The sequence below is a fragment of the Acomys russatus genome, chromosome 13 (genome assembly GCF_903995435.1).
Source record: "Acomys russatus chromosome 13, mAcoRus1.1, whole genome shotgun sequence".
Lineage (NCBI taxonomy): Eukaryota > Metazoa > Chordata > Mammalia > Rodentia > Muridae > Acomys > Acomys russatus.
The window spans coordinates 12,447,332-12,473,396 of record NC_067149.1 but is presented as its reverse complement, the minus strand read 5'-3'; the positions used below and the strand labels follow the sequence as shown (position 1 = coordinate 12,473,396).

The window sequence follows — 26,065 nt, the reverse complement described above, 5'->3', positions numbered from 1 at the left end:
AGTTTGTCTTTAGAATGCATCACACACATACACACACACACACACACACACACACACACACACACACACACACACAAAATGCATCTCACTCCTCCTCACAAACACACGCCTCAGCGAAGTGTGAGACAGGCCTGTGCAGTGCTGTGGTGCAGGGAGCTCACAGCTCAGCCTAGTGGGTTTCCATCTGCTGCATCTCACAGCTGCAGCCTTCCACAGCAGGAACTGAGATCCCCTTCCTCGCTGTCCCTCAAGCGCCCCTGCAGGCTTAGCATCCTAAACACAAAGTCAGGGAGGGCACCCCATCCCAGTGCCTTCTGCCCCTAGCTCTGATCGCCTCATAGAGAAAATTTCGTCCCAAGAGCATAATGATCAACCCTGTCACTCTCCACTTTCACTCCCTGTCACCTTGGGGACCGTGAGACAGACCCTCCCCCCATCTCTATAACAGCTGCACACCCAAGCACAAGTGCTGAGATTGGGACCACAAGTCATTGTATGTACTGGGAATAGAGCTGAAAGTCAGAAAAATCTCCCTCCTTTTGAGAAATCAATTCTAGAGCAATCCTACATGGGTAGGAACTATAAAGAGAATTAAAACAGGACCAACGTGGGCTGGTGAGATGGGTCAGAGGGTAGAGGCACTTGCTGTCAGGGCTGATGACCTGAGTTCAGTCCCCAGAATCCATATGGTCGGAAAGAAACTGTCCCACGAGTTGTGTACACACTCATGCGCGTACATGATAAAAATATATATGTTTAAAAACAAAAGCAGGACCCACTGACAGGGTAGCTGGGTGGCTGCTTAGGTAGGTAGTCAGTTAAGTTTTGTTTGAAGTCAGCTGAGCCGTGAATGACAAGGTAGACAGCAATTCCCCTTGAAATGTTAAATTGCTATTTATTCCAATGCAGAAGCCATTGGCAGGAAACGCCTGCTTCGGAATAATTTTTAAAACATACTGGCTCGCTCTGCAGTTCGGTTCCCTCTTTCACATGCTTGCCCTCTCTTCCTGGTTCATTTTTCCTTTACCAAGAGATCAGCTGCAGGGCTCGCTCTCATTGGTGGAAGATTTCAGCCCCACCCACCCGTTCTCCAAGCCAGGTCCTAAATCCTTGGAACGTAACTGCAGGAGTGGCGAGAGTGGGCGTGTCATCGGAGGTGACGTTTCCGGAAGCTCCGACTGTCTGTCATCCTTCAGGAAAGGTGGGAAGGGTCCCGGGAAGGCTGCGGGACAGGGGATCCTGGCGCGGTGGGACCCCGCGGGGTGAGGCCGTGAGTGTGGGGCCCGTGTTCCTGGCCCCGGCCCGTCGCGCGCGAGCTCCGGGTTGGCCCCATCTTCAGGGCTGCCTCCTGACCAGCCAGGGGCCTGGTCTCTACACTCCTAGAGCCTAGAGTCCTTGCATTTTCGAGAAACCTGACTTGAGTGCCTTCTGGAAGGGCGCTGTGGGCAGTAACTGCTGGATCCCTCTCTGATGCACACGCCCCTCGGCTTCTGCTACTTCCTGTTGCCTCCGCCAGAACCCCTCCTGGTCTTTCCCGTTCATTGTGGACACTGCCTTTCCTCTGCAGGGTTGCTGAATCCTAAGTTGTCCCGGGCCACTCGATGGCTTCTGGAGGGCGGTCCCTTCTCTACCACAAGTGCCTCTCCCGAGACCCAGCATCCCATTCCAGTGAGCTCTAATGGGCTCTGCCCAGTTCGACAGATAGGGGCCTTGGGCTGCTTTGACACTCGCTAGGAGGGTGTGCTTTACACTCACAATGCCCCCACATTCCTAGCAGCCCCTGGATTTTGCTAGAAAAGAAAGAGGTTTAGTGGGGAAACTTCATGGAGGAAATGCCACCCAAAGGCTGAAAAAACAAGAAACAAAAAAAGTAGAATTGGCCTAGAAAAACCGACCTCAGTGGAGAAGTGAGTAGAACTTAGAAAAACAATGGCTAAATGAGCGAGACTGTAGTTCCCCGGGCAGATGGGAATCCTGAGAGAGGAGTAAGGCACAGAGATGGGGTAAACAAGACCGCTCAAACCCAAGATGAGCGTATTCTAGAACTTGCTGGCTGAGGAGGTGTGCTGTTATCCAGTGCCAGTGAGCAGGGACTCCTAGAGCGTCCTAACCCATCTGTCACTTTGCTGTTCAAGCCCTGCTTGGCTGGCGGAGACAAGCGTGTGCAGTGCTGCTTCCCAGAGCTAACAACCTGGCCCTGAAAATGGTAACCGTGACAGACTGGATGGAGTGGCGGTTTAGTGAACGGAGTTAGGAGCACTCGCCCTAGAAAGCAACATGTCCCCCACCCCCACCCCCAACACACACCCCTTGTTCCAAACTGAGCAAGTGTAGCCTGGCAAATAATATCACTTCTTCTCTGGTGAAATGAAATGGTCAGCGTGAATTGCCAGGGCAGCCTTCAGGAAGGCTCGCTGGACACACACTGCCAGGTGTCAGGTGAAGGGACGTAGAACAGAGAGACACAACAGAACAAGTGGAAAGTGCTTCCCTATGTCTACAGTGCCCTAGGCAGGCCGCCAACTGATGAAGAGGAACTTAGGCAACAGCAATACCAATCCAAAGTGCCTACTAGTGGCTATATTCTTTGTAGCATCAAATTGTGGGGCAAGCATTGGTTTTTGTTTTCTTTTAACCTGTTGGTCCTCAAATGAAGATGTGGGTGTTCTTGCAGGGGGGGGGGTGTGATGTAGTGATCAGAACTATTGCGTGTGGTGTTTTAGTTTCTCTAATTTTTGTCTGTTTTGTACTTTGTTTTTGTTTGTTTGTTTGTTTTCAGACGGGGTATCTCTATGTAGACTAGTCTGGTCTTGAACTCAGAGCTCTCCCTGCCTCTGTTCCTCGAGTGCTGGGATTAAAGGCGTGCTCAACCACGCGTGGCTGTTTCTCGAATTTCTTGAGGGGTTTGTGATACACTCATCCTATGCTAGGCCACCGGGAAGCTACGGCCTTGGCATTGATGTTATCTGTTTTTTCCGGCCCAGAATTGATTGGTCCAATGTCTGACCATTCGGATGTGAGCCTCCCGCCCCAAGACCGGGTGAGGATTCTGTCCCAGCTTGGGAGTGTAGTTGACTTGAATGAAGACATCCCACCCCGTCGCTACTTTCGCTCTGGTGTGGAGATCATCCGCATGGCATCCATTTACGCTGAAGAAGGCAACATTGAACATGCCTTTATCCTCTACAACAAATACATCACGTAAGACACCCATAGTTCTCCTTTTCGCCCCTGTGACTGACGCCCCTCGCGCTCTGCCCCTGGGCTCACCTGGGGTTCTCACAGCTGCCAACAGTAGAGAGCTTGACGGGGTCAACCATCAATCAGGTTCCAGCCAGCTTCCACATGTCAGTTGTCCCTGCTGTTCAGAGACACAAGAACAGAAGGTGGTGGCATTTGCCTCAGGAATTGCCTGAGCCCGGAGACTTAGTTTTCAGTCTGTGCTCACATGCCCCCAGCTGTTAAACAAAAGAGCCGGCAGGTGAGCAGGATGTGTCTGGGTTGGTGAGTGCTGTGACTGCCCTTTCTGTGCTCAGGCAGGCAGTCACAGGACTGTTGCTGAGGTGAGGTAGAGCCCAGATTCCTGTACTCATCCTTTAGAGTGGACTAGGAAAGAGGTCTCCTTCTTAGCTGTCAGTATAGTCACATGGTCACCAGATGACTATGGGCCACCTGCAGTCTGTGTGACCCAGTGCAGTAAGGCCTTTCCTGGGCCGCTCGTCATTCTGAGTAGGCAGAATAGATACAGGACTTTGAGGCTGTCACTAGGGAAGACTCCCAAGGCTTCAGGGATGAGCGCGCACGCTGTGTGGTTGAGGAAGAAGGGGACGATGGGAAAAGGTCTTACTCGTCATTTCTAGTCTTAAGTTTAGTACAATTAGGACCTAAAGAGTTGACTGTGACTCAGAGGACCTCGGGGGCTCAGGAGAGGTTTCCCTGGCATCGCCTCTTCCGTCCTCACAGGCTCTGTGCACTGAATCGGCACATTCGTCTCCGGTTCTGCTCTGCAGAGGGGCAAACTCAGACTTAAGGATGACTTGGGTTTCGGTTTGTAGTGACACCTCCAAGGTTTTGCGGCTCCTCTTTCAGCTTTCCGCCCAGAGCATTGGTTCTCTTCCTTTACTGGTTAGACTTACAGAAGGCAGTCTCCAGAGGTCATAGTAAATCTCCCTCTCTGGTCTTCTCCCCGAAAAAGGCAGTGACTTAGCAGTTCATTCATGTCCTCCCACATAGACGCACGCACCTCCATCCTGGTGCACTGGGTTTCTTTTTAGTGCATCAGTCATGACACGGAATTCCTCTGTCTAGAGCAAGGCTGTGACACAGTAGGGACCGCTTCTTGGTTCTGTGACTGAGCTGAGTGCTGGAGGAGGTCAGCCACACCCCTGGTTTGTGCCCACTAGGTGACAGCAGCACCCCTCCACTAGCTCTAGCAAGCCTCAGTGTCTGGGTTTTTTTCAGGTTGTTTTTGTTTGTTTGTTTGTTTACAAGAAGAGATGGCTGGCTGAATTTGGCCCACTATTTACTTGGCCAAACTCTGGTGTAGACAGGTTGGGTTTTGTTTAGTTAGGTTTGGCTTTTGTTTTGTTTTTTGAGGGGGTTGTTTGTTTTAGGGTTTTGGTTTTTTTGGTTGTGTTGGTGTTGGTGTTCTTGGTGTTGTTGGTGGTGTTTAGTTTGGGTTTTGTTTTTTGTTTGTTTGTTTTTTTGTTTTGGTGTTTGTTTTGTTTGGTTTGGTTTGGTTTTGAGGCAAGGTCTCCTTACATAGCCCTGACTGTCCTGGAACTCACTATGTAGACCAGGCTAGCCTCAAACTCACAGATTCTCCTGCCCCTGTATGCTAGGATTAAAGGTGTTCACCACCACACCTGGCTGAGACAGCTCTGTAGAGAAACTTGGATAATATACAAAATAGAGTAATGAGGAAGTCACTGAATAGAAATCAGTGCGAATGTGCATCTCTGTGGCTTAGGATGGGGAACTCTAGACTGCTTTTTTTTTTTTTTCTTCTATTAAGAGAAAAAAAAAAGATCTTGTGAAAGGGGGAAACTGATGGTCCAATGGGGAGTGTTAACTACAGCAACAAGCTCCTAAGAAATAAAAATAAATGTGTTAATGCTGTTACGAGTCAATGGAGAGATGCAGATGCAGCTCGGTGATGCAGAGCATGTGTAACCTGTGGAAGACCCTGGGTCAGGACCCCAGCATCATCAACAACAACAACAATACAGATGGATGCTTAAGAAATTGGTTCTTTTTTTTTTTTTTTTTTTTTTTTTTATGTGACCTGGTATTACCCTGAATGACAAATACCAGTGTTAGTGGTGAGACTGAAGTGGGGCGCGGAGTCTGCCCCTGTACATGGTGAGTGAGGACTGGGGCAGAGTTATGGATTGGGGGGCGGGGGCGTTGCATTTCACTTGCTTGATTTGTTGGCTTTGGGGTTGAATTTGGGACTGCATTAGGTTCACTAGGCCTGAAGTAACAGATGGAGCCACCGCCATTGCTCCGCCACCGGCATTCCAGACCATGATTCTGAAGCTGTGAAATGACAAGCGGGTGGCTGCAGAGAATTGCTAGCCCAGTGAGTCTCAGACGGTGTGTCCCTGCCAGCTTACACCAAGCAGCGGCTCACTCTAGCAGTTACTAGAGCTAGGGGCCGGGGAGGGGGGGGCGGGGAGATAATGCATCTGCCTCCCCACCCTCCTGCCTCCCCCACTCTTAAGAATCTTGCTCTGGGCCTTTCATGGATGCTTTAGTTTAAGATCTGAAAGGTATGCCTGTCCTTTCTCCCAGAGCAGTTTAGGCATCTTAATGATCCCAGGCAAATCTCCCGCCCTTGGTAGTCGCTTTCCTGCTGAAGGAATGTGTTGCCTTTTGCAGACCCCAGTAGAGAAGAGAGCTTCAGCGTGTGGGATCGGTGCATAGTTTCGTGATGAGCGCAGGCAGGAAGCCGGGCTGTGGAGTCCTTCACAGCTTTTTATGGGCATTAGAAGGCTGCACAGAGGGACTTAGGATATCCCAACAGTCCCGGTCTGTTGGACAGTGTGAGCCTCCTCTAACACAAGCTCTCCTTCTGCAAATGAACCATCACCTGTAATGAAGGCAGCTCCTGGGATTAGGGCTCACAGACCAAAGATAGGGGTCTCCTGTGCCCACCTTACTTCCACGTTTAACTGCAGAAATGGGAAATTATGGGATAAGGGTCCTTAACGCATCCTTTCATTGACTATCTGTTTGACTTTTTGAATAGATTGTTCTCATACAAAAATGCTTCTTCATGATAATTTTCCCTCAAACGTTAGAAGGGAGGAATTCAAGTTTAAAAAAAAAAAAAAAATTAAAAGCGCCAGGCTTGTGAGATGCCTGGTGTTCAATCCCTGGACCCCCCACATAAAGGTAAAAGGAGCGAGCTGGCTCCACAAGTTGCCCTCTGACCTCCACGTGTGTGCTGTGGCACACGCATGACCACACACACACACACACACACACACACAGGAGTAATACAGTCCCATCCAGCACATGTAACACCACCTATGGACTTGTTCCTACAAGACAGCATGCGCCTTTATGTCCTCTTAGTGATACTGTATGTCCACATGGGGACACGGGGAGTCTTCCTCATCAGCCCCCAACTGTCTCCTGAATCTCTTCATGGCCAGCTCTCTTCCATTCGCTACTCAGACGTCCTCTCTTATGCCTCCCTTAGCTACCCCGCTTCAAACCCCATGCTCTGGTCACCGCCTGCTCTCCTTTCCTGTCAATAGTGACCTTCCTTGTGATGATTTCCTTTTTAAAAAACCTTTTATGTATTTATGTTATGTGGGGGGGAAGGGGTGTTTTATCTGCATGTCTGTATACCACATACATGCCTGGTGCCGGAGAAGGCCGGAAGAGGATGTCAGATCCCATGGGACTGGAGTTAGAGATTGTTGTGAGCCTCCATGTGAGTGCTGGGAGTCGATCCTGGGTCCTCTGGAAGATCTGCCAGGGCTCTTCACCTCTGAGCCATCTCTCCAGCCCTAGTAGTACAGATTGATTTGCACTCTTTTTTAAATGTCTGTTCTCCATTGTAATGGGTATTCCATAAATGAGGGGAAAGTTTGAGTGGATCGTTTAGGATGTATCCCTAGCCTTCAGAGCCGAGCTTGGCACCTTATAGAGATGGGCAGTAAATCGTTTTTTGAGTCAATGAGAGACTGACAACATTGTTTCACGTTCGCATATGTAATGGTTTATTCAGTTATCCTGCTTTAATGGACATTGTTGTTTGCCCTGCTTTTGTAATTCCATATTGATTCTTCTTGTATGTATTAATCTTGGAGTATGCAAATAAGTTGTTAGGTTGGTCTCTACGATACATTCCTTGAGGTCAGGCTGTGAGTTTTGTGGCTATGTACATATTAAGTTTTGAATAGTTGTCTCCCATCCTGTCCTTTCAGTAAGAAAAGGGTTAGATCTGTTTACAATCTTACTGACACATGAGAGCTTCTCCTGCACTGGTGCTTACGCCAGGTACAACCTACCTTGAGGCCTTTGCCAATCTGATGGTAAAACTGCTGTCTCACCTTTACTTAGAACTCCCGTCATCGGAGGTGACAATAAGCACCACGCCATGTATTCACCGCTTGTCCCTTCCCATTTGTTTCCTTTTCTGTCGCTCTGTCAGGTGGGTTTTGTGTGCTTGCTGTTGTGCCTTTGTTCTGATGTACTTGCTTTCTGTAGTCTGCAACCAGATATAACCCCAGACAAAAGCGTCCATCTGGCCACTGCTGTGTTGTGTTGTGGCGCCTGGGAAGTTTCCATCCCCGGTGTTAGATTCTCTGAGATGATTCTCATCCCCATCTTTCGTTCTGTGTCTGCTATTGACGATAGCCATATGCGTACATGGCAGAAGTTGTCTATGTACATAGTCCTTTATTTAAATTTATCATTCATATTATTCTTTAATAGAAGTGGCAATACAGGGAGGTCTGTGGCTAGCTTGTCGTGTGCATGTGCGGAGGTCAAAGGACAACTTTCAAGAGTCACTTCCTTCTTCTGGATGATCAGGGTAGGCTCAACAGGCTTGCGCAGCATGGGGTTTCACCCACGAGCTCTCTTGTCGCTTGTTGGCCTGTGTGTGCACTTTATCATTAAATAAGTTTGTGGTTTTGTGTCAGCTGCCTTCATAGTTACCCTTAGTTGCATCCCTCTGTGGACCACAGGCTGCCATGCCTAGAAGCATTCCCGTACTTGATTTGGTGCAAAATATTCTTCTCTGAAGGATTATGAGTCCCAGGAAAAACTTATAGTGGTCAAAGCCACAGAGCAGTAATGGATATGGTTTTCTCTTAGCTGCCTACCCCTGGCTGCCAGAGGCCTCCGTTACGATGAGCATCTCCGTTGCTGTGATAAACCACTCTGACCAAAGGCAGATTGGGAGAAAAGGGATTATTTAGCTTATAGGAAGCCAAAGCAGGGATGTGAAGAGGAAACCGATAGAGAAATGCTGGTTACTGCCTTGTTCCCTGGTCCAAGCTTAGTTAGCTTCTTTATATAGCCTAGGCCCACCCGCGTAGGGATAGCACCGCCCACGGTGGACAAGGCAATCAACACAAGGTACCACAGACAGGCCCCCAGGCCAATCTGTTGGGGGCAGTTCCTCAACTGAGGTTCTCTCTTCCCAGTAGACAATTAAGATCAGCCATCACAGGATGGAGGATGTTTTACGACAGAAGCCCTTTCTGTCGTATTACAAGGGAAAGACCTTTTTTCTTTGGAATTACAATTTGGGCGTGGGACATTTGGGACTTGGGAGGACTTTTTTTTTTTTTTTTTTTCCTGTTTTGAGACATTCTTACTATGTAGTTCAGTCTAGTTTAAAACTAACATTGTCTCTTCGGTGCTAGAGTTATAGGCATCAATGGAAGCTAGCAACATTCTTTTTGACCAATATTTTTTTAATTTACATTTTTGTTGTTGTTGGGATGGAGGTGCCTGCAATATGGCATTCATGGAGGTTGGTAAACTACTTGGATGAATTAGATCTCTTGTTCCACCATGTGAGCACTAGGGGTTAAACTCTGGTCCCCAGCCTTGGCTGCAAGTACCTTTACCTGTTGAGCTCTGACACTCACCCTGTGGCCATCCTTATTGATGTAGGGATCTGGTGTTTGCTGTTACTCCCTGTTTGGGGAGAAGAGAGCGGGACTTCTGTGTAGGCAGGGATGAAGCCGGTAGGGGACAGGGCCTGTGTGCTGTGGCTGGCCTCACGCCCCAGCGCCCCTGGGAACTCTTGCATTGGATGCACAGTGTCTTGGAGACAGGTGGCATTTTCTGTGTTTCCTGGTCATTCTGGTCTGTTTCCTTAGGCTGTTCATTGAAAAACTTCCAAAACACCGAGACTACAACAAATCAGCTATCATTTCTGAGAAGAAAGACGCGATCAAGGTAGGTCCTTGTTTTCACTGGTGTCCGTCTCTAAGCTGCAGAGCAGGGCAGAGCAACTGGCGTGCGACCTCAGAGCAGTCATCCGCCCATCAGAGCTGGAGAGAGCCGGGCTGCCTCTGCGGCTCGGGACAGGGTAGCGGGGACCGCAGGGTGGAGGGGTTCAAGTCCCGTGAGACACCGCCGCCTTTCTCATCTTCTCCCTCGCTCTCTCTTCCTTAGCTGACATTGGAATGTTCTGACTCTCTGGGTCGGTTTTGTGTTTCAGAAATTAAAGAACGTCGCTTTCCCGAAAGCAGAAGAACTGAAGACGGAACTCTTGAAAAGATACACCAAGGAATATGAGCGGCATAAAGGACAAAAGGTCGGCATGAGCACAGCAGAGACACGAGGACAGTGTGTGTGCTCCTCAGGCAGCCCCGGTCTGCACTGGGCCGTGGCAAATGGAGTTGGTGCTTACCAGTGGACTAGTTTGTTTTGGGGTCTCAAAGGCCAGTAACTCAAAACAGTCACCAGCCAGTGGTGTGATATGGAAGATTCTAACGGATTTGTCCTCTGGGTCCAAGAGGGCGACTTAAGGACAGACACCTGTGACCTTTGTGCCATAACTACAGCAGGAAACCTGCCCGCAGTGAACAGTCTCACCAGAATATAAGGTGTTGCCGATCTCAGGCATAGGAAGTTTAGATCATATGCTTATCCCGAAAGCTTTTTATAGCCACTGGTCTTCCCAGTGGTGCGCAGTGGGCTTTGTTTAGAATAGATAGTTTCAGCTTGTGGAGAGACACTTAGGGCCCTATGGTGCTCCCATATAGGGCAGGAATACACACTAGAAGGGTACCTACGTGCTAACATGTAGCTCTCCGCTGTGCCGTTCAGCACTGGTGTTAAAAACCAGCAGAGGGATTAATGGCTCTGAGCTATTTCTAAGGCATTAAGTGGAAGGCTTTTGATAATCCATATTTATTAGTTTAAATGTCACTGTATTTAAATAATCCCTAGAAAAGTTTTAGACCCCGCCCCCTCCGACATGGAAGATGCAAGACTGGATTTTATTTTATAGCCTCGCTTGGGATAGCAAGCATTTTAGATAGCTATATCTGAGATACAGATGTATCCGATTCAGGTACAGTTATGTGGGACAGACAGTTAAGGTGGATCATGATTTAAAGTAAGGAATGAAGGGCCTTAAAGTACCTAGTGCCTTTATTACTTCCATGTCACCATGCTACAGTGCCCTGACAAAAGCAATTCAAGGGAGAAAGCATATATTTTAACTCACAGTTCAAGGTGCAGCCCATCATGGTGGGGAGGTCAAGGCAGCCAGAGCTTAAAGCAGCCGGCCACATTGCATCCATCTACAGACAAGACACAGGGAGGGGCTGCTGAAATGGCTTGGCGGGTAAAGATGCTTACCTCCAAACCTGGTGGTCCAGAGTTCAGTCCCCTGACCTGCACAGTAGAAGCAGAGAACTGACTCTCACAAGTTGCCCTCTCACCTCCACACGTGAACCTTGGCACATGTCCGCACTCTAGCAAACATGTAAGTAAATGTGATTTTTTTTTTTTTTTAAATTAGAAAACGAAAGACACAGCATGAATGCTTGCATTCTGGTGCTCAGCTCCCTTTTGCGTTTTTATACACTCCAGGATCCCCTGCACAGGGGATGGCCCTGTCTGCAGTTAAGATGGTTCTCCCTGCGTGAAGCAATGTGATAAAAATCAGCCCCCACAGGCATGCCCATAGCCTTGTTCGCAAGGTGGTTTTAGAGCTATCACGTTGACAGTGAACACTAGCTTTTGCACCAAGGTACCTCGAAGATTGGAACGTTAGCTGACCTTGGAAATAGGTTCGTGGTGGCCTGGTAGAAAGGGATGGTGACTGTACCCCATGGCTTTAGACACATCTAGGGAAGTGTGAATTCTGTATTGGGAAAACGAGACCAGAGCAAAACTGTACTTTAGACATCTCTGTGCAAGGAAGCTTTTCTCCTGAGAGGCGGGGTGTTAGCTTGGAACCTTTTCTTTGTCTGTAGAAAAAGGAAGAAGAGGAACTTGCCCGGAATATCGCCATCCAGCAAGCATTGGAAAAAGAAAGACAGAGGGTCGCGCAGCAGCGCCAGAGGCAGCTGGAACAGGAGCAGTTCCATGCCTTTGAGGAGATGATCCAGAAGCAGGAGCTGGAAAAAGAGCGGCTAAAAATTGTCCAAGAGTTCAGGAAGGTAGACCCTGGCCCGTGTGGGCCTCTGCTGCCTGATCAGGAAAAGCCTTGTGTAGATGTGGTCCCCACTTCACCCTTCTCGCCCACCCAAACATCAGACTGTAACACGACCACCGTGAGGCCAGCTAAGCCGCCTGTGGTGGACAGGTCCCTGAAACCTGGAGCACTAAGCATCATAGAAAACGGTGAGTTCCCCTTACTGGTGCCGTCTCCTGTCCCTCTGGCCTCCGTGGTCCCACTCAGAACCTTGTGTGATAAGTATTGTCTTTTTCTGTCCTGCCACTGTGGCTGTCCTGTTAAAAAGAAAAGGGCCTTGAACTTAAGTTGATCTTGATCAATTTTCTAAAAGCTTCCTGGGGGTCAGACCCTTGGCTTCTAAGGGCTCTGCAGAAAAGGTGGAGTGCTCGGTGAACTAGTTCGATCGCAGGTAGCACTTCCTAGAAGCGGTTTTAAAACGTTGAGTGCCACATGCAAAGCAGTGGCTGGCTTTTTAAGAAGCTCACTGAATAATCCTGCCCTTAGAGGTAGGTATTCCTAATCTGGAAGGAGCTTGCTTAATGTGCATGCTGTGCCTGTAGGGTGGCTCATTCATAAAGCCTAGTGTTCCATCTTCAGATGCCTGTAAGGTGCTCACTTGGTTCATTCATAAAACCTAGTGTCCTATCTTCAGATGCCTGTAAGGTGCTCACTTGGTTCATTCATAAAACCTAGTGTCCTATCTTCAGATGCCTGTAAGGTGCTCACTTGGTTCATTCATAAAATCTAGTGTCCTATCTTCAGATGCCTGTAAGGTGCTCACTTGGTTCATTCATAAAATCTAGTGTCCTATCTTCAGATGCCTGTAAGGTGCTCACTTGGTTCATTCATAAAACCTAGTGTCCTATCTTCAGATGCCTGTAAGGTGCTCACTTGGTTCATTAATATACCTACTGCCCCATCTTCAAATGCCTGTAAGATGGTTACTTGCTTCATTCATAAAACCTAGTGTCCCATCTTCAGATGCCTGTAAGAGGGAAGGTTGGCCTTCAGGCGCCTTCCTCATTCCCTCTGAGGTTTTCTCCCTGTGCTGCTCCTTCCTGCACATCCTACCCTCTGGGGAACCCTTTCTAATGTCTCACCCACAGGTCTGCTAGCTTCTGTCTAGACTTGGTGTCTGCCTCCCCCTGCCTTTCTTGAAGGTTCTCCCACTCCTCTCCGTTCAGTCAGATTGATTCAACCCCTATAAAACTCCCAGAGTTCTTCTTACCCTCAGTAGTTAAAATTATTCTGATGTTGCCATCATTTGTCGGTAACTAGATTCTAACTTCCTGCACTCTTGAGTCTCGTTCCCTGTGGGCTGGCATTGCCTTCTGAGAGGACGGAGTGATCACTGGATTGGTTGGAAGTCTGTGCCAGGCCTTCATCAACTACTCTTCTTAGGGGACAAAGCTGTCTCATGGATGGGGAGCTTGACTTTCTTTTAGCAGGGTGCTGCTCAGCACACCAGGAGGTCAGAGGAAACCCCTGAGTGCCAGTCCTCAGTTTCCACCTTGTTTGAAACAGGGCTTTTTTTTTTTTTTTTTTCTGTCTGCCACGTCTTCCGATGGCCCCTCAGTCCCCACCTCTCATCTGCCCGTAGGAGCATCAGGCTTGGAGACATGCCTCACTGTACCTGGATTTTACCTAGCTTTAGGGAGTTTGAGCTGAGGTCCTCACACTTGTACAGGGTCTCGGTACCCATGGAGCTGTCATCTCCTCAGTCACTGTTTATGCTTGCTTGTTCTCTGAGTCTCACTGTACAGCCTGAACTTGTGATTCCCCGGCTGCAAGATTCTGAGAGCTGAGGTGATAGTTGTGTGCCGTCATAGCTCACTTTTCAAACAAACAAACAAACAAACAAAAAACTTAAAAAAAAAATACTAGGTGATCCCTGTCTTGCCTTAACTGGGTAAAACCTCCTCTTCTTGAAAGATAAGGATCATAAAACAAGAATGCAAAGTTACATCTAAATCAGCTGTGGATGAGGCAGTCAGCGGTGCGCTTGCTCAGTCAGTAATCCACACTTCCAAGACACATCGGAGAGGCAGGAGTAAGACAGCGCCATTCAGAAGGGAGACATAAGCAGGAAAGGGGTGACCGGTCCCAACTAAGTCCAGAATCCTATTGCCATGGCTTTGCTGGGCTTCATCCACCAGCTGCAGTCACAGTTAGAGTCTCAGGCTGTCATCTCTGATCTCTGCTCGGGGACCCCTGGCCTCAGACTTTTCCTTCTTGTCCATTTCAGTTCCCACCATTGAAGGCCTGCGCCACATCGTGGTGCCCCGCAATCTGTGCTCAGAATTCCTCCAGCTTGCCAGTGCCAATACCGCCAAAGGCATTGAAACTTGTGGAGTCCTCTGTGGAAAATTGGTAAGGAAAGATAACTTTCCTGAACTGCGACTGCTTCCGCTGTGGCTTCCTGTGACTCTCCGGTCTGACTCTGCACCAGTCCCCGGCCCCACAGAGAGTGCATGGCACAATCCCTGGGGAGGCGGGGAGGCAGATACCTGAAGTTTGCAGGCCAGACAGATAGCCTACTTGACAAGCCCCGGGCCAATAAGAGCCCATGCCTCAAAAACTGATTGAACATGTAGAACAACACACAAGGTTTTCCTCCAGCCCACACTTATATGTGTGTACACACACATACACTCTCTCTCTCTCTCTCTCTCTCTCTTTCTCACACACACACACACACACACACACACACACACACACTCACACACTATAATACTAGTTAAGAGTAGTGCCTCATGCCTATAATCCTACCCTTAGGAATCCAGGACAGGCTTTCCATAAGTTTGAGGTCAGCTTAAGCTACATAGTGAGTTCTGACCAGTATTAGCTGTAGAATAACACTTTGTTTCAAGAAAGAAAAGAAGGGGGAGAAGTGAGGGAGATAGAAGGGAGGGAGGAAGGCTTAATTCTAAACGGAGGAGGACTCAGTTCCCTTTGTGTCCTGTTCTGAGCTCCTCCTCAGTGGAAGGCCTGGGGATACAAATCATCTAAGGTCTTTGTAACTGCCCACTAAGTGTGCAGTCCTTTGCCGAGATGGAAGAGACCCCAGGATAAAGAGTGCTGAGCAAGCGGGGTGTGGTGGCGCACGCCTCTAATCCCAGCACTCAGGAGGCAGAGGCAGGCGGATCGCTGTGAGTTCGAGGCCAGCCTGGTCTACAAAGTGAGTCTAGGATGGCCAAGGCTACACAGAGAAACCCTGTCTCGAAAAACCAAAAAAGAAAAAAGGGTGCTGAGCAAGCTGGGCATGGTGGCGCACGCCTTTAATCCCAGCACTTGGGAGGCAGAAGCAGGCAGATCACTGTGAGTTCGAGGCCAGCCTGGTCTACAAAGTGAGTCTAGGACAGCCAAGGCTATACAGAGAAACTTTGTCTAAAAAAAAAAAAGAGTGCTGAGCAGTGTGCCCACTAGGAGATGTAGACACTGTGAGGAAGGCAAGGCCACCTAAGGGAGAGCTTGAACCCAGTCCCCACTGCTCCAGAAAATAGTGACTTGGAACAAATCACACTTGGACTCAGTGCCGAAGCCTGAGCAGGGGACGCTGCTTTACACATGGGCAGGAGGCACTCCAGAGAGTGTCTCAAGGAGCCTGAGCAGACCCTAGGGCTGTGCCATTGGTCCCGCCTGTGCTAAGAGGAGGATTTCTATGGCTTTATCAAGTACCCGGGCAAAGCACATGAGCACCTAATGTTGTAAAACACTGGGGGAAGGGATTCGGGGAGGAGAGCGAGAGCTGTGAGGTGGACAGAAGTGCCTTTCCCTTCCTCTGCTGTGAGAGAGTGAGGTGAGAGCCCCAGGGAGTTATAACCTGTCCTTTTCTCCTTTGCAGATGAGAAATGAATTCACCATCACACACGTGCTCATTCCCAGGCAAAATGGTGGGCCTGATTATTGTCACACAGAGAATGAAGAAGAAATTTTCTTTATGCAGGATGATCTTGGACTCCTCACCCTTGGCTGGATCCATGTAAGCAAGCCTGCCTCCCTGAGGGCGGGGCTCCTCTGCTAGCCGCACCTACCCAAACTATTTTTGCTGCTACACTCGTTGACCGCTAATGCTCCAGTACTGACTCGGGAGTGTTGCCAGAAGCTTCTGCAGTTATCTAAACGCTATTTTTTTTTTTTCCAAAGACAGGGTTTCTCTGTGTAGCATTGACTGTCCCGGACTCGCTCTGTAGACCAGGCCTCGAACTCACAGAGATCCGCCTGCCTCTGCCTCCTGAGTGCTGGGAGTGCTGGGATTAAAAGCGTGCACCACCACGCCCCACCCTAAACACTATCTTGTTACTAAAACTAATTCTTCAGTGTTGTGGGATGTCTGAGTCCAGGTGGTGAGAGGACGCTTGCCTAGGATGTTTGTGCGCATGGTCTAGAGGCCACACACCTAAAAGCTTGTGTAATGAAAGGATTTTAAAGAAGGCAAGAGAGTTGATTCTGATGCTTGCACTTTGTCTTCATGAGACAACACTTGCCTTTGCACACACAGCTTCCAAGTGTTAGCACATGCCGCGCATGCTTCTGATGATGCCAAGGAGGCACAGGTCGCCCCCTAAAGAGCAACTTCTGAATGTTTCATTTTTAAGGCCTTGAGCTCACAGAGCAGGCTGCTTTTCTTGGCATGTGACAAGTGTTAGCCACAATCGGGTAGTTTATTTCTAGATTTGGGAGCTGTCACAGTGCTGACACATGGGGCAGTCTCTTTCAGTTCAGTTATCTAACTACTTCCTGGTTTGCCTACCTCAAGGATATAAGGTGGCAGATAGAAAACTTGCCACCTTATATGGGAGGTCACCCAGAAAATGAGCACCTGTTCGCATGAGGGAGAGTGCAAGTTATATTCCTCAGCAGGTGAACACAGGGCACTGTGGGTGTCGGAGGAAGAGGGGTCATACCTGAGGTGGCACATGGTGACTTGTAATGAGGGGCCAAAGGAGAGTTTCATGGGGGAGGGCCAGGACGGGACAGGTATGCTGTGCTCACGCAGCAGTGAGCAGTTCTGTTGGCGGGAATCTGTGGTTTTCATCAGAAAGAGATGCAGGAACGTGACCTGGAAGGCTTCTGTTCCAAGCTGGCCCCGGCAGCCTCCAAAGTGGGGAGGGATGACAGCAAGAAAAGTTACTCACTGGCAGCTGAGGAGATGGGCTACTGAGGGAGCAGGAAGGGCAGTGGGTGGTGAAAGAAAACAAAGATGTGGAGACCGAGGGCTGTGTAAGACACAGAAGCCACTGAGCAGGGGACATGGAAATAGGACATCTGGGACGCTCCCCTGCATTGGACTCTGGCATGAGAAAAACCCAGATGACCCTGCTGGAGTGGGAGCTCACTGTTGAGGGGCTCCCCACAGTCACAGAACGCTGCATGCGGTGGCACCCACCTCAGTCCTAGCGCTCAGCAGGGTGAGATAAGAGGGTTATGAGTTTTGGCTAACCTGGGCTACATAGCAAAACTATCTCCAGAAAGTAAGACAGAGGAAGCCATGACGTGAAGACCATAGGGATGTCTTGAAGCTCGGCTCTGAGGGAGGGGAGAGAGAGAAGGTGGCTCTTGGCAGAGCTGGGCTGACAGGCTGATTACCTGTTAAGTGTAGAATGGATCGGTCATGTTTTGTTGTGACTTGGCTTTGACTATCCAAAAAGCTTTGTCAGCGGACGTGAACTAACTGAATCCGTTCACTGAATCATTACACCAACGTCTATGTGCACACACTACCTAAACAAGGAAACAGGACCCTGGCAGGAGCCTGCTCCGCCCCTCCCACATTTTAGTTCCAGCATTGAGCCCCCTCTTGCTCCCACCGTCCCTTCCTCCCTTTCTTTAGCACTCACCTCCTAAGTGGGACTCCCTACTTGCTGTACTTGAGCTCTGCTAACCTTCCGGAAATGGAATTGGAAGATACTTAGTGGTTCTGTGCAGCTATCTGGTGTGTTTTCACCCCTGGCAAGCAGTGAGGAAAGGGAGAACAGGCAGCAGAGCAAGATAATGTGACTGAGGACATCATCACATCAGGAGGGCACAAAGAGTTCATGTTTGCACAGGGAGAAAGCACACAGCCCTCAGAGTCAGGTTCAAAGTCAGAGAGCTGAGGCCACAGAGAGATTGTTGACCTGGTGTTGGTGGAGTCACAGAACTCTTGTCTGGCAGCCTTCGCCTTGGTGTGGTTAGAGCGAGGGTCTGCTGATGAGTGGGAGGGGAGGCAGAGAGGGTTAGAAGCTGAAGGAGGGATGGAGAGACGGCTCAGTGGTTAAGAGCTCCTGCTGCTCTTCTGGAGGATCTGAGTGTGGTTCCCAGGACCCCCTCTGGTCAGCTTACAGCCTCCTGTACCTGCGCCAAGGCCTGACACACACTCTGGCCTCTCCAGGACACCTCCAACACACACGCACACACACACACACACACAAATGTGTATGGGTGTAAACATAAGTAAAACAATTTTTGTTTAAATCTTTTTTTTTTTCTTAAGAAAATAGAAAATAAAGGAGAGGGTAGGCTCCAATATAGTTACTCTTTAGGCTCCAAACATAGGTACTTTAGACGTCAGACCAAACTGAGCACAGGTGAGTAAAGGAGTCTGGTCTTTAGTGAGGCCCCAGCTAGGAACACATGGATAAAAGTTTGGCTTAGTTTATCTCTATGACATTTCTGCACCATTTCTTCATAATTTGAGATTTAAAACAACAACAAAAAAGGACTGGCAAGCCGGGCATGGTGGCGCACACCTTTAATCCCAGCACTCAGGAGGCAGAGGCAAGTGGACCACTGTGAGTTCGAGGCCAGCCTGGTCTACAAAGTGAGTCCAGGACAGCCAAGGCTATACAGAGAAACCCTGTCTCGAAAAACCAAAAAAAAAAAAAAAAAAAAAAAAAAGGACTGGCCAGATGGCTCAGTATGTAAAAGCATTTGCTGCAAAGCTTTTCAGCTGAGTTCAGTTTCTTTGGCCCACCTGGTGGAAGGAGAAAACTGACTCTCATAAGTTATCCTCTGATCTGCACATGCACACATGCACACTCACACACATAAATGTAATTATTTAAATGACTTTTACATTTCAAGAAGAAAATATAAGCGTCAGTTCTTTCTCTCCCTCAGAGCTCCATCTAGTTCCTGCCTGACGCCCCTGAGCTCGGCCTCAGACTTCTCCATGCTCTCCTCCTTCCTCTTGTTTCTCAGAGCTTTTAAAAGCTGATTTTGTGCCATGTTTTCATACATAACATGTTTGAGGCATGAGCCCAGAGGCAGAGGCAGAGGCAGAGGCAGGCAGATTGCTATGAGTCAAGGCCAGCCTGGTCTACAAAATGAGCCCAGGACAGCCAAGGCTACACAAAGAAACCCTGTCTTGAAACAAACAAACAAACAAGTAAATCTGCTTACACTGGGCCTGGCAGCTCACATCGGCATCACAGGACTTGGGAGGCTGGGCAGGAGATGAGCTTGAGACCAGTCAAGAGTTGCATGGTGAGTTCCTGGGCAGCCTGGGCTACAGTTAGACCCTGTTTCCAAATAAATCTGTCCTAGCCATTTTCAAGTAGATAGTACATGACCTTGCACTCTGCAGGCTGTACTACAAATCTCTTCATGGCTCAAGGACCTTTAGAGTCTCCTCACACTGTGTTAGACTCCACTTGTTTACAGTCTGGGGAAGGAATTCGCTGTGAGGGTCAAGTGCATTCCTCATGGCTGCAAATAGCTCTGGACTTGAGGAAGGGTTTGGGGCCAGCTGTTGGGAGCTCGTTTGACCGTTAGTGGACCAGCATGGCATCTGGGTCACTGAGCATTCTCTGATGTGCTTCATCTTTTAGACTCACCCAACCCAAACGGCTTTTCTGTCCAGTGTGGATCTGCACACCCATTGCTCCTATCAAATGATGTTACCAGAGTCCATAGCTATCGTCTGCTCCCCCAAGTTCCAGGAGTGAGTACCTCGGATGTGGCTCTGAGTCTTACAGGAAGCAAAAGTCTCTGTTATTGAAAGCAGCTGTGTGTGTGTGTGTGTGTGTGTGTGTGTGTGTGTGTACATGAGTACAGGAGGGTGCCTATACATACGTGCAGAGGCCAGAGGTTGACATGGGATGTCTTTCTCCGTTGCTTTTCTACTTTACTGTTTTTGACACAGGGCCTCTCACTGAACCTGGAGATGACTTGTTTGGCTAGAGACCATCACGCTCCGCCCCCCTGGCTTGGGGATCTTAGATGCATGCCATCATGTCAGGCTCTTTCTGTACGTGCCAGGGTTGCAATCTCAGGGTCTCGTGTTTGTATGTCAAGCATTTTACCAACTGAGCCACACCCCAGGCCCCAAGACCCTTTTTTGTTTTTGTTTTTGTTTTTGTTTTTCGAGACAGGGTTTCTCTGTGTAGCCTTGGCCATTCTGGACTCACTTTGTAGACCAGGCTGGCCTCGAACTCACAGCGATCTGCCTGCCTCTGCCTCCCAAGTGCTGGGATTAAAGGCGTGTGCCACCACACCCGGCTCCCAAGACCTTTTAAAAATCAAATATATAAGCCCTCTTAATTGGCTGCTCTCACGGGTGTCGTTTAAGCTCCATGTTGTGATAAACACAGTCTGCTCTTTAAACAATATATTAATAATGCTGGTCCTCTAAGAAATTTGAACTGTTTGATTTAAAGCCATAAGATCTCAAGAGTCTAAGGGAAACGTTAAAGAATTCCCACATTGTACACTATCTCCAAGTGTTGTTTCTTCTCACTCCAAGTGTGCTGTTCGCCCTGAATTCTCAGCTACTCTGAGCTAATGTGGAGGCAGCGATGAACTAGGCTTTTTACTTTCCATTTTTTCAAGGGTCACTTTTGTGCACTCAATATTACGCCACAGGGCTTTGTGACTCTGCTCTTGCCACTTCCCTCTTTCCTCCTCAGACTGAAGAATCTTAGTTGACCTAACTAATTGCTCATTTGTCTATTATTATTATTATTATTATTATTATTATTATTATTATTATTATTATTATTATTATCCCTACTTAAATCTATTGTTGATTTGCTCAAAGGAATTTTTCACTTTAGTTTTAATTTTCAACTACAGAATTCCTCCTCTTTGGAAACTGGAGAGATGGCTCAGCAGTTTAGAGCACTTGTTGCTTTTGCTGAGGGCCTGGGTTCAATTCCCAGTACCCACATGGTGGCTCCATGTTCCAAAGCCACTCCAGTTCCAAAGCTTCTGGCACCGTCTCCTGATCTCACTGTGTACCATCCATGTAGGCAAAGCACTCATATATATAAAATAGAGTAAATGAGTCTAAATCCCTGTTTTATTCCTATTTGTAATTACCAGATAAATTAATTATTTGGCTATGACCCACTTCCCAGAGAAAAAAGCCACTGTGAATGCTGTCTTCAAATACCCTGTTGAGTCATGTGCTTGCCTGACATGTGTGTATGCAAGAGAAATAGAGTGTGTAAGCTAGGCTTTCCATGACCACGCCAACTCTTATAAAGGAAAACATTTAATCAGGGCTGACTTGCAGTTTCAGACGTTTAGCCCGTTACTGCCATGGCGAGACATGGCAGCGGGCAGGCAGACATGGTACTAGAGGAAGGGTTCTACATCCTGATACGTAGGAAGCAGAAGGAGACTGTGTACCCTATGAGACCTCAGAGCCCGCCCCCACAGTGACACACTTCCTCCAACAAGGCCACGCCTCCTATTAGTGCCACTCCCTATGGCCAAGCATCCAACCACATAAACCTATGGGGGCCTTTCCTATTCAAGCCACCACAGGGAGGGAGACCGGCTGTTAGGGTTGCAGGGATGCCTTTGCTTGACTCTCAGCATGTTCTCTCTTATTGCAGAACTGGATTCTTTAAGCTGACTGACTATGGCCTTCAAGAGATCTCAACGTGCCGGCAGAAAGGCTTTCACCCCCATGGCAGAGACCCCCCTCTTTTCTGTGTACGTATATGTGTAGAAGCCAGCAAACACCTGAAGCCCATGAGGTGCATGGTCCTGTCTAACCCACCCGCTTTCAGCCCTGTCACCCACCTTGCCAGAGTTCCACACCCAGCATGGACGCAGGAAGCAGTGGGCGGTGGAAGTGGGCTTGGCTCTCAGCTCTGTCTGTGTCTGTGAGGCCTGCTGACCCTTCCTGGGTCTTTCATGTCATGTGCCTGATTTTATATATATATAAAACATACTTTACAGTGTTGTTGAGAGGATGAAATAAGTGAGACACGGGTGTAGCCCAGTGACAGAGTGCACATTCAGCGTGCCCGAGGCCCTGGCCTCAATTCCCGACATCACTGGAAGAAGTAATAACAGAAAGTGCCGATTGCATTGTCTGCTTATTATGTCACTCTGTTCTCCGTCATTGTTGGTACTAAGCTCCAGTCAGCTGTCTGAATGCAAAGGGAAAGCCATGCAAGATGAGTAAATTAAGCAAATTTGATTCTGGGACTTGGCCTAGAAAATAGACTTCTCACCTCCCTAGGAAGCGCTTTCTTCTCCTAGGCTGTGTCCATGATAACGCACTTAGTATGATCAGATCGCGGTGTGTCAGCTCAGCCCCAGATCAATGAGATTCTGGCACTTTCCTCCACACCAGTCTGGACTTTTCCCTTATGGGTTCAGAGAAAAGCAAGCAGCATAGGGGAAGGATCCAGAGCCCTGTGAAAGAACAAGCATGCATCAAAAAGAACCACTAGGCTCATGGGAAGCTGAGAGCTGATTTTGTATGGTAGAACAGTTATAATGTACGTAATGCACGTGTGTGTGTGTGTGTGTGTGTGTGTGTGTGTGTGTGTGTGTTGGTGTTCTTTATACTTCTCCAAGCATAAAAACATAAGCTTCATAGAATAGCTTTTGAAAATGTATATGTATTATTGATTTATCACTTCCTTGTTTTTCTTTTATTTTCCTAAGTTTTCATTGAACTTTATGTTCAGTCTTATGGCTCAACCTCAAAAAACAGTTTTCAGCTGAATGTGAGGAATAAAATAAATCTTGAAAAAATAAATAAACAAACAGAGCCAGGAGTGGTGGCCTTTAATCCTAGTACTCCAGAGGCAAAGACAGGTGGATCTCTGTGAGTTTGAGGCCAGCCTGATCTACACAGTGTGTTCTAGGCCAGCCAGGGATACATAGGCAGACTTTATCTCAAAACACACACACACACACACACACACACACACACACACACACACATAACACACACGTGTGTGTGTAATCTTGGGATATAATAATGTCTACATACAAGGAATTGAAATAAATACAGCACCACCAAATAGGCCTGGGATACCAGTGTCCAGGAGGAGCAACAGTTTGAGGCCAGCCTGAGCTACATAGCCAGAGTTTGTCTCCAATAAATAAACAGGCCTTTTTAATGCCAGAAGTGAGAACCTGCCCCCCCACCGCAGTGGTGGTAGGTGACCTTTATTATCTGAATGATATAATGACCCCCAACACTGGAACACGCCTGCTAATTCTTTGGAATAAAGGAATATTTAACAAGTGATTCTAGAAAATGTATGGGAAGGAGCTGATTCATACCATGAGTAGAACTCAGCGGGAGCGACGGTAATTGCCACTGACGGCACGATCGGGTTCCGAGCTGGGAATCGCTAACCTTGAGCAGGCACTTATTTCTCAGAACTTCACAAGAGTGCTGCAAGCTATACACCACCCCCACCCCTGCCTTTCCCCTTCAGGTCCCCCTGTGTCCCCTCTTCTCCCTCTCAAATGCGTGTTCTCTTCAATTATTGTCACACACACGCACACACACTCACACACACACACGCACACGCACATGTATATACAGCTTACTGAGTCCATTTAGTTTGCTTCATATATACCTGTGTCCTGCAGGGGCTGACCATTCAGGATTGGACAACGTATGCAGGAGCTTGTCCCTGAAGGACACTAACTCACTCTCTCTCTCTCTCTCTCTCTCTCTCTCTCTCTCTCTCTCTCTCTCTCTCTCTCTCTCTCTCTCAACAGACAATGATATCATATAGCCTCGGTGGGTGGAGGGGCGTGTGTGAAATTTCTCCCATCCATGTTGGCGTGTCAAACATGTTGTCAGTATGCTTGTCTTGTTCATGCAACGATATTGTTATTTCATGGATGCACTTTCCCTTTCGGGTCTAGGGGTCATGTCTAACAGCAGGCTGTGGTCTGCACAGTCTTTCTTCCTGCGTCTTCTGAGGTTTTCTCTGAGCCTTAGGTTTCCTGGTTGCGTTGTAGATATGTCACTTATTTTCTGTGTTTTGATCAGTTGTAGCTCTCTGTAATAGTTCCTATCTGATGTGAAAGGAAGCTTTGCTGATGAAGGGTGAGGGCTACACTTACCTGGGTAAAAAGGCAAGTGTTTAGAATACAGTCAAACTATATTGGTTTAGGAAAATGGCAGTGTAGGTTCTTCTCTCAGGCCTGGGACCTCTCCGGGCATGACCAGCTTTACAGTACCAAGTATGAATTCCCACCCACTGGGAAGGCGTTAAGTCCAATTAGGCAACTGCTAGTCACCACCAGGACAAAAATGCCACGGCTGGGCCACTGTATCTTGTCTATCTGGTCATTATTGTGTTTGAAGGCTTTACAAGCAGGTAGGACATCCAACTGCTCCTCTTCCTTAGCACCTTGCATAGTGCCTTTCAGTACTGTGGGAGCCGGTCCTCAGCAAGGGGGCTTCCAGGTCAGGCCCAGTCCACATCCTCTGCGGTATCTTCAGCAATAGTGTCTTACCTTCAAGTTCTGAAAAACAACCAAGGCCAATGACGCTAGCTCACATTGTTTTGGGAGACTTGTCTTCCTCCAAACAACAACTTAGGTTTCACATTGCCTAGAACTGGGGTCTTGTCAGATAATACATGGCTATTGGGGAAAATGCCATCACACCATGTTTGTGTGTGTGTGTATGCATATGTTACACATGAATAGATTGCACACACAAATATATATGTGCATGTGTTATACATGAGCAGATTATACACACACACACACACACACACACACACACACACACACACACTTACACATGTAGACCACAGCCTTAAACTCACAGAAATCCACCTGCCTCTTGCCTCCTGACTGCTGGTATAGCCATAGCTAGCATTTTTTATATATATTTAAAGTAAACTTACAAAATAATGCTTTCCTGTTTTCAAGCACCCTTAATATTATTTATCTCGTCTTCCCTCTCTCCCTGTGGTATTCTTCCTCCCCAGCTAACTCCCTCCATTATCCCCTTAAGCCCCTTGCAGCACCTGACTCCTCCTGCTCTCCTCTCTAGAACTCCATGTCCATCCTCCCTGCAGTGGTCCCTTTCTACCTCCCTGACTTCTGATATGTCGGGGTGTATACTCACATGTAAAGATTCAGAGCACAGACAAGAGAGGATATACGGTGTTTCTTTCTGGATCTGGGCATTTCTTTCTGGATCTTTCTGAATGGGCATTTTTAATGGGATGTCGCCAGTGGAACGCGTTCTCCACAAGCCCCAGACCCTGGCTCCAATCCTCAGTGCTGAGTCAAGCACAGCAGTGCATACCTATAGTACCAACACGCAGGTGGCAGCAGGAGGGCAGAGGCCATCCTGGGCTTTCTAGGGATTTTGAAGCCAGCCATACGACCCAGCCTCAAATTTAAAAAATAGTTTTCAAATGACTCTAAAGGATTTCCCACAGTTTCATTACTTTTCATTTTTTTTCTCTGTTGCAGGACTGCAGCCACGTCACGGTCAAGGACAGAATCGTGACCATCACAGACCTTCGATAAATCTCATCGTGATCCAGGGAAATGGCTCATTGCCGCCCAGCAGACCAAGTTCAATTCCCGGGGCCCGTATTGTGGAAGGAGAGCACCAACGTCCCCCCGGGTTGTCCTCTGACCTCCACTTGTGCACTGTGGTATGTGTGCACCCACACACATACACACACGCATGTGCACACACACATGTGTACACACACACACGATTAATTAGTGTAAATTGCATAAAGTCTTACCCCCTCCACCCGCCCAGCAACACACCCTGTTCAGTTTACTAGCCCCCAGTGGAGTTAAGCTTTTAAGACAGAATAGGAAAGGTCAAACCAAGGGTTTTTGTTATTTATTATATGAAACTAAGTCCTTTTTTTTTTTTTTAACGACAAATCTGAAAATGAGCAAATCTCACCAAGGAACTAACTCAAAAATTAGGATGCAAGAGGAAACACCTCTCCGCCCTCCGACAGCTGGCCTGATGTCCCTCCGCTGGCCTTCTGTCCCTCTGCTGGCCTTCTGTCCCTCCGCTGGCCTTCTGTCCCTCAGTAATTTATCTACCAACTTGTTCATCTCTACCTTTGGTCTAAATAAGGGCATCTATGCAAAACTGTGAATGTCGTTTTGAAAGATTTGTCTTTTTCTTGTTTGTGACACTACTACTAACTTGTCACTCTG

The 26,065-nt window shown here is 48.1% G+C and overlaps 1 protein-coding gene across 1 annotated transcript; it reads left to right on the top strand.

Annotated features, from left to right (window-relative positions):
* The first annotated feature begins 1,115 nt into the window (after nucleotides 1-1,115).
* On the top strand, nucleotides 1,116-25,453 carry Stambp (STAM binding protein). The gene is made up of 10 exons (XM_051154809.1): nucleotides 1,116-1,201; nucleotides 2,985-3,201; nucleotides 9,351-9,429; nucleotides 9,695-9,790; nucleotides 11,463-11,832; nucleotides 13,911-14,035; nucleotides 15,510-15,647; nucleotides 19,477-19,589; nucleotides 21,487-21,586; nucleotides 25,349-25,453. The coding sequence occupies exons 2-10, from the start codon at nucleotides 2,999-3,001 to the stop codon at nucleotides 25,403-25,405; spliced, it is 1,281 nt and encodes a 426-aa protein (XP_051010766.1). The 5' UTR covers nucleotides 1,116-1,201; nucleotides 2,985-2,998; the 3' UTR covers nucleotides 25,406-25,453.
* The last annotated feature ends 612 nt before the right edge of the window (nucleotides 25,454-26,065 follow it).